Raw genomic sequence first — 8,868 nt, 5'->3', positions numbered from 1 at the left:
TCTACATGCATTATACATAACTTGGACATAGATGGAATATAATGCATTCTACCATGCATATCAATATTTAGGGTCTCCAGCACACGCAAAAAAAAAATTAGGGTCTCCAGTGCTCAAAAAAGAAATTTTAGGGTCTCCGCAAAAAATAATCCAATATTTAGGACTTCACAAAAAAAAAGGTATGTACCGCCGTAATATTTGTGAGAATGGCCGTTCAGCTCGATCTTTTTTTTAGGGAAGACCCTTCGACCTTTTGCGTCCTGCCTTATGCTAAAATGTGGTTTTGGGCCAGCAGAGTAACACACAGCTATACGGGCCTGGAAGCTTGCCACTGGGTCAGTTTGTGTGGAGGCCCACTCAGAAACGCCAACAGAGGTGAGTTCCCTGCCTTAGCACCAAAAAAAAAAGCTCAAAAAAATAGTGAGTTCCCTGCCTCTATGTCGAGCGGCTCTTAGAAAAAGAAAAGATTCTTCTGAAAAAAATTAACTCTCAACCGGAGCAGCACCGCGCCGCCGCCCCTCCCCACGTCTCTGGCCCCGCGACCCGACGAACGCCGACCAGAGGACCGCGAGAGGGCGAAGGGGCAGCGCACGACCCGGACATCCGGCAATCGGCCTCGGCTGGTCGCCTCGCCCAGCCCAATCGTCATCAGCAGCCATGGCGGCGCCTGAATCCGGCAGCCACGGCCTCAAAAGAGCACACGCCGGCAGGTGGAACACTTCACGCCTCCACGGCTCCTCCGCTATTGCGCCGGCGATTAGCACCGACCGTAGCATCAGTGCATCAGCATACGGTACTCAGTAGGCAGCAGCACCGTGAGTACTTCAACTTCTCTGAATTTCTGATTTTTTTTTTCAATTAAAGAATGGAGATAAGATTGATCAGTGTGAATAATATATTTAAATTTGTTGATTTGTAGGTTACAAAAATAAAGAACAAGTCGGGTGATTGAAACATTTCTGCACCCATTCCTTGCTTACAAAAGAAATATAATGGAGTTAAACTGTAAGTTTCCATGTTCGTACAATGTAACTAAATTATTAGATGTTGCCACTTATTAAGAATAATTTATAGGTTCGTTGTCATTATTTTGAATTTTCATGTGTTATATTTGCAGCTTCTGCAGGTGTTATGTCAAGATATCACCATGGCAAGATCCCCTTTGCTGCTAACCAGGAGGCAGGAACTTGAGAATTGTTTCAGAACTATGAAGTGAGAGCACTCTGAAGTTTGATGTGCACTTGACGCTTGATCATTGCACTTCCCCTGATGAGTTCGGATCTGATTCTGCTCATTGTGATGTAGCCCCAGCATGTAGAAGCCACAACATCTACACTGATGTTCGTAAATTTCCTTCTTGGTTTATCTCCTGTGTAAGTTCCTGCAAATTGGTAGAGGGCGCAGTGCGCCGACTCATGGTCTTGCTGCCCAGGTGCATCAGATTAGTATTAGTAATCTACTATGGATGGGGCATGTCCATCCATTGTTGAGTTGGCTTGTAATGACTCTGTAACTCTGATTCCGTATGAGTATTCAGAAAATAAAGGAAACTGACCTATGCTCTGTTGACTTAATGTTTCTGTCGTATGTTAAAACTGAAAAATGTGCGTTTATTGCATATACTTGTGAAGCCCAATGGCTATCACAAAAAATGATATGTGCTAACTTATGTTTCTCGATTTCTGTTATATGCTATAACTGAGAGAAGAACGGTAAATCTGTAGATTTAAGTACTGTACATGCTAGAATATTACCCCTGTAAACATATCTTTTGGTCTACAATTTTCACACGGACAAGATAATGACTGAAACCCTATCTAACATTATCTTTCCTGGGTACTATTTACATGAATACAACCATATTAGAAACATCACTGCAGTACAGAGCATGTTCATGGATTATACCAAAACATCCCTGTAGACAATATTTTTTGTGCTTTTCCCTGATGGGTCAATATCCTTATTTGGCCTTGCAAGTATTCTAGTTGTTTGTCTTGATGTCCCTCTAGACAAAGCAACATAGAGTTGGCCATGAGAAAACACCGGCTCAGGAAGATATATGCCAACATTTGGGATGGTTTGACCCTGGGCTTTGTTGATTGTCATGGCAAAACTAAGCCGAATTGGAAATTGTTTTCTTTTAAACTTGAAGGGGAGAGCATCATCCTCTGAAGGATAGAGAGGAATTCGTGGAAGGAACACTCGCTTCCCAGCATATTGTCCGCCAATAATTTCTGCATCAATAGCATTATCTTGAAATGCCTTAATAATAAGCCTTGTACCGTTGCATAAACCATTAGAAGGATCAAGATTGCGAATCAAAATAACAGGGCAGTTGATCTTCAATCTGAGAATATGCGGAGGTAGGCCATTAGGTGTGAGTGAATTTAGGAACTCAGGTTGATAGTGATTATGTGGATCATCAACCACCGAGTCAAAACTGTAATAGACCTTTTCTTCTCCAGGAAATCGATCAATAAGCATTTCATTTAACTCATCCACATATTCATTCTTTGTGGAAAGAATGGCAAGTGCACTAATATAAGATGGCGAGTTTCCATTTTTGTCCATTAAAGGGAAGATTTCATCAATTAACTTACCAACAGAGGCCTTTACATCTGTGTAACCTATAACAATTTCTTCAGGCAGGCGCACATAATCTTGACCAATTGATTCCTCTGTACCATTACCAATTCTAAGGAGAAAATCAGAGAACCATGGATCAAACAATGCCCTCATATTGCGCCATAGTTTGATATGTCTTATGTCTGGCCAAAGATAAGACTTTTTTAGTGTAGCATCTGTAATTTGTGCTCTAGTGCCATGCCTCACCACCGGAAGAACCTGTCTAAAATCACCTCCGAACACTACTACTTTCCCTCCAAATGGTGATCCACAACCGGTGATATCTTGCAGAGATCTATCAAGTGCCTCCACAGCTTGACGCTTTGTCATAGCAACTTCGTCCCAAATTATTAAAGACGACCTCCGAAGTAATTCTGCAGTTCCACTTTGTTTACTGAAGTTGCACATGCTGTCATCCTGAATATTAATTGGAATTTTGAATCTGGAATGAGCTGTTCTACCGCCAGACATGATAGATGCAGCAATTCCAGAGGTTGCTGTTGCGATAGCTATTAGTCCCATTGACCGCACCTTTGCGAGCAAAGCCTTATAAAGGTATGTTTTCCCTGTACCTCCCGGACCATCTATGAAAAAAACCATACTCTTCTGGTGCAAGACATGAGTCATTATCTCATCAAAAGCAAGTCGCTGCTCACTATTTAGTTTGTCATACAAATCTAAGTGTTCCTGCTCAACCTCAATAGACATCTCATCACACACTTCTCTCCAACTTAAGCTCTCTAAATCATTGTTATCTAGTAAGCATGGCAAGCCAAAGTTATTTATGTCCTTCCCCATTGAATATAACAAATTTCTAAGATCTTTAAGCACCATTCGCTCAGCTACTTCAGCATTTACATTTTCTCTTCGAAAATCATCACACATGGCTTCTAAATGCTTGTCCCACAGTTCACGGACATTTGTTACCTCACAGAAAACTAAAATTGTTGCAAAAAGTCTTCTAAGTGCAGAGGGCATTTGAAATGTCGCAGCCTCGCTGAGACAATCTGAAATACTACGATCATCTTCAATGAGACCCCTTCTCTGTGCAGCCTCTCTAAAAGTCGAGAAAATAGTACCTTCAACAGTTCGTAGATCCTCAAATGATTTGGCTCCCCTCACGTGGTTTAGTAGGATCCTCAAGTAATAACGCTCTCCTTCAGCAGGGTGCGCGGACACAAGTCTCCCAATCTGAATTCGTTTCTGTTTGCGACGTCTCCAACTTTTGCAACTGCTGTCCCACACAAAATATTCTGGAAACTCCTTATACAAGAAATTTCTCGCGTAAATGTCAACAGAATTCATTCTAAAATATTCACTAAGCATTGTTTTTGAAGATGATTCTCTGCGTAAAACATTATCCAAATTATCGGAGTCTTCATAATGCACAAGATGCATATTTGGCAAATGGACCTGCAACTGCAAAACTGGAGGTGACATCTCACTTAGATTGAAAGAATAAATCCTCCATATTGCCTCTGGAGATGATATAAACCTTGCATCCCTATATTCACGAATCTCATCTATAACAACATTATCTCCTCTGGACTCAATGACAAAGGAGGCGCGATCATGACCTTTGTATATGTACTTAAATAAATATTTAACAGCCTTAATGCTAGAGCAAACTTCTATATTGATATGGCAATTGTATCGCATAAGTAGATATGGGTTGTAAGGAACAACCCATCTATTATCCAAGACCGCACCCCTAATGCGCACTCGACGACTATCATCCCTCCGTCTATAAATTGGATATGAGTCCTTTCCTTGTAATGTTGTATCTGAGAATGTCCGCGGATAATGGTATCTACAATTTCCATTTTCCATGCAAGCATTCTTACTGTTGAGAACTCCACATGGTCCGTGCATCATGTGCTTAATAACTAAAGCATGCAGTACAGGGTATTTGTCTTTATCTGGGATCTCTGCTGATATTATCTCATCGTATTGATCTGGATTAGTAATCTTGCAATTTGACTTCAGAATAATTAAGAAGTGTGCATGCGGTAGGCCTCTCTTCTGAAATTCTATTACATGAACATGTGCAGCGACTTCACCAAATAATTTTCTCTTGAATAAAAGATCTTTAAGATCCTCCAACTTTGCCTTGAAGACTCGTGCTACCAAATCTGGACGATCTTGTGGTGATTGGCCTGGTTCCAACTCTCTAGTTATCTCTTCCCACTGCGGGTTGCATGTCATTGTAATGAATAAGTCTGGCTTCCCAAATCGCTGGACCAATGCCATTGCATCTAGATACCTTCGACGCATGTCTCTTGGTCCTCCAATAAATTTTGGGGGGAGCACAATACGCTTTCCTGTCATGCATGCACGTGTCTCACCAGCTACAACGCTATCAACCAATCCTTGATATAAATCTGCACGTATGAGAACTTGAGTTGACGGTTGTAAATAGAAAGCCAGCCTTATTGACTCAATCTTGATGTACATATCAACAATATACTGTTGAGTTAATCGCCTTCCGAATAGTAAGACGTTGAAATCACCATCTCGAATTTGTAACTTATAACAATAATATTCTCTTGGTGACACACAAGAACCAGGGCTCTTTTCCATCCCTGCGTGCAAGGCAATTTATGGTTAGATAAATGAATCTGAAACAACGTAATAAAAAAGTATACTTGACAAAAAACTTGCCTTCTTCGTTGAGAGCATTTGCTTGATCATCTCTCTTCCTCCTAGCATGGGGACCAACTTTTGGTAAATTCAAGTTCCATCCAACTTCCCCTTTCGGGAAAAAAAGCGGATATGACAATGGGTCATAGCAACCATGGTATGCTTTTATGTACTGTGGTTTGTCCGATTTACCATACACCATGATACTCCTGTCAAAATGACCTCGAGGATTATTTCCCTCAACCCAGATTGCTGCTACTTGTGATGTTGTTGGAGCATTATATACTCTCTGATCTAAGGCAATATCTGTGTTGAGCTCAATCATATATTCATCAAGGTTTGGAATAGAACCAAGGTTTCTAAATATTTGTACATAAGGGTTACTTGAAAGTATATTTACCAACTTCCGGATGAGAATTTGGTTTAAGTTAGGCGAGTGAAGAAATCTTTGTTGCAAATCTGCATCCGTGTCATAGAAGTATAACTGTAAATGCTTGGGGCCATCTTCTTTTGGAACCAACTGGTCAATACGGTGATAAATTTGGCCCTGTGCACGAAAGGTGTAAACTCCAGACCTCCTATTGCAGAACCTTTGGTCCAAGATGACACCAAGAGAGGTAAAAGAGAAATGAGAATTGAAGTACCGTATATGATCTTGGAAGTATTTTGCATTTGGATCCTGACTCGTGTACAACTGACGCAATTCTTCAGGAACCACTGGGGTTACTATCTTCACCTTTCCATTCATGCAACAAAAAGTTGGTGTCTCATATGGGAACCTTTTCGCATTACAATGTCTACAGTTGGGCACTCGCTCTAGAAAATGATGACCACTGGGCACATTATGATATATACGATCATATGGATCTGCTTGTATACATCTTGTAACAAGCTTTGGTTCTTGATATGATTCAAAGTCAAGACCTGTATTTTTTTTAAAAGTAATATTTTATTAAAGTATTACAAATAACTATGAATGATTGAGCAAAGTACCAGTCAATACTTACCTGGCCCATTATACATAAGACTTTCATCATCCACCTCATCGCACTCAATGTTGTCTTCGGTATTTGCCAGATAATCTGTTGACAAATTATATCTAGATGTAAATAGATGAAATAATTGTTATGTGCTACATATAGATTAAATCATTGTTTTTATGACTAAAATTACCATGAATGACAGGAAAATAATCCTGGGGCACATAAATGATGTCTTCATGCAAGTTGTTGGTATTTCTACCAGGATCCCGTGCAGTACTACAACTTCCTTTTTCTGACCTCTTTCTTTTATTAGGGCCACAAATCTCTTGTACATGTGTTTCTTCTTGATCATGTGATAGTTGTGAGTACACATTGGTGCAATGCTGTCGCTTACGCTGACCCACATTTTTCAATTCATACTTTGTAGCTTGTTCTCGCGAGGATATCAAGGATAAATATATGCCAGATGGACTGATAGTGAACCGAGTTCCAGCTTTTGGACGGCTTGTCTCAGAACCACCACTATCTGCCACAGTTTTCAAGGAAAAATAGTCAACGGCAGTGTAATGAAATATAATAAATAAATTTGTATAGTAGATATTTGTTAATTAATTATATATCACAACCTTGTTTGCCTTTTGATGAAGACCCTAGTTGAGTAAATACTGAATCGTGCCTCTCATAGTTTGAACTGCCCACGACTTCCTCTCCTGTAATGTAGGTTCAATTTACCCAATAATTATACATAGCACAATAAAAAAGATAAACGAACATTCAACGGCCATTGATAAAGTTTGTAATGCATATTTTATTGATTAGAACAGTCACCTGTCATGGATTGGTTCTTATTATTAGATCTCAAAATTTTCTGTTGTGGTGCTGGTTGTGTGTTGTTACAAATTGCACTGCACTCACGCCGCATTCTTTTATACTCACGATTCCTTTGCAGATAGGCTTCCCTCTGATATGGAGTCATTTGCAAATACCTATCCCGGTCGCGGTAACGCTTACGCTGGGAAGAATTCATTTGGATAGCCTTATTGGTTTCTGCTAAAGGATCATTCTGCTCTGCAACCGCAGCTACTATTTCCCCACCAAACAAAAAACACACAGTATATCAAGGCAAGCGATCAATATGGATAATAAGTAGAAGATATCGACATATTACAAAAAACGTACGTTGGTTCCCTTTTGGTGAAGTCATCGAGTGAACATTTGTAATATCTCTGAAAGGAATTCGGCCTTCCATCTCTTGGGTTTTACTGGACAGCTAGCGGTTATGACTTCGATTCTTGATTGTTAGAAGCCAGGTGTTTTCAGCCACAACCTACAGTATATAAGCATTAGACCATTTTTAGGTTGCCAAATCCGAGAAAAATAATTAAAGCATACTCAAATTTGCAAACAGCTATGAGACATGAACAGAATGAACATATGCTTTATGTTCAGATAGCACTGCCTTTTATAGTCTACCAACAGATAGCTTCTTGGACAAAAGCACAAACACCTTGCGTGCAAGAAAAGCAGAAAAAATCAACAGCCACAATCAGACCAGTGAATATGCATTTCATATAATCGATAGCAAGAAGGATAACTTGCGCAACATTCGCACGCAAAAGAATCATCACAGAATTCCAAAGGAACAGATTAGGATGGGACACCTAGAGAAGGAATAGCTCACTTGTGGTCCGTCGGTGGCACTATGGTCAGCTGGTTGTAGGAGGATGTCCAGCTCTCATGAACCTGGACTCACCAGGCGGCAAGAAAAATCGAACCAAGTCAGAGCTTGCAAGGAGACGATGGTGAAGCTGCAATCTGTACGCTGAGGTGATTGGAAGGAGCTGGGGGCGTGGCCGGCGGTTATGAACTGGCGGAGATCGTGGTGTGAGATGTACACGCTAGAGAAATTTCACACAGAGCATATGGATGTGGTGGTGAAGTGAGCGAGGCTGCGCCTTGGCGGGGAATCGAATTGCTGGAGCCTTGGCGGGAATAGATTTGCTGGAGGCGAGCGTGGGTTGTGGAGTCTTCCAGAAGAGGCGACTGAGTTCAGGCTTTGGCGGGATTAGGTGGGTGGCGAATCCGGGTAATGTGGGCCGTTCGATCTGATAAAGTGGACGGCTACAGATGAACCCATTATGTAAGTTGGTGGGCAAAACATGCAAGAAGAAGGTAGATTCAAAATTCAAAAAATTGTGTACTATAGTAGTAGAGATAAAAGAAGGAGAAAGAAACACAAAAAATTTACATCGCCGCGCGGTATGGAGAACTTGTCAAAACTCAAAACTATATACGACGACTTCGTAAAGATGGTTCATGGTGCTCGGTTCCATCGAATATGGAGAGGATGGCAGGTTCCATCGAATATGGAGAGGATGGCAACGAGTGTGGACGATCTGCACACTGGGGCATCTGCACCCGCTTTTCAAAAATATACTTTTTACTTGTTTTGTAATGTTCAAAAATTCTAAAAAAAAGTTATGCATACATGTTGGCAAAGGTATATCCACGGTACAAAGTTTTGTGTAAAATGGTATTTTTGTTTTGTCTCAGTAAAAAGACAAATTTTACTGCTTGTAAATAGCGTCTCACGGCACAAAATTTTGTCTTTTTTTGCACA

General features: G+C 40.6%; 1 protein-coding gene and 1 long non-coding RNA gene across 2 annotated transcripts; one reads left to right on the top strand and one right to left on the bottom strand.

Annotated features, from left to right (window-relative positions):
• The first annotated feature begins 202 nt into the window (after nucleotides 1-202).
• LOC119324881 lies at nucleotides 203-1,554 on the top strand. Its single transcript, XR_005157230.1, has 3 exons — nucleotides 203-815; nucleotides 920-1,005; nucleotides 1,118-1,554. It is a non-coding gene; the product is annotated as an uncharacterized LOC119324881 (long non-coding RNA).
• A 345-nt stretch (nucleotides 1,555-1,899) lies between these two features.
• On the bottom strand, nucleotides 1,900-8,254 carry LOC119355009. Its single transcript, XM_037621778.1, has 9 exons — nucleotides 7,930-8,254; nucleotides 7,428-7,575; nucleotides 7,077-7,331; nucleotides 6,875-6,958; nucleotides 6,439-6,774; nucleotides 6,273-6,347; nucleotides 5,287-6,189; nucleotides 3,457-3,563; nucleotides 1,900-3,042 (listed from the first exon to the last, which is right to left on the bottom strand). The coding sequence occupies exons 2-9, from the start codon at nucleotides 7,495-7,497 to the stop codon at nucleotides 1,900-1,902; spliced, it is 2,973 nt and encodes a 990-aa protein (XP_037477675.1). The 5' UTR covers nucleotides 7,498-7,575; nucleotides 7,930-8,254.
• Nucleotides 8,255-8,868: the final 614 nt, after the last annotated feature.

The sequence above is a fragment of the Triticum dicoccoides genome, chromosome 1A (genome assembly GCF_002162155.2).
Source record: "Triticum dicoccoides isolate Atlit2015 ecotype Zavitan chromosome 1A, WEW_v2.0, whole genome shotgun sequence".
Lineage (NCBI taxonomy): Eukaryota > Viridiplantae > Streptophyta > Magnoliopsida > Poales > Poaceae > Triticum > Triticum dicoccoides.
This window is presented reverse-complemented; position numbering and strand designations above follow the sequence as displayed.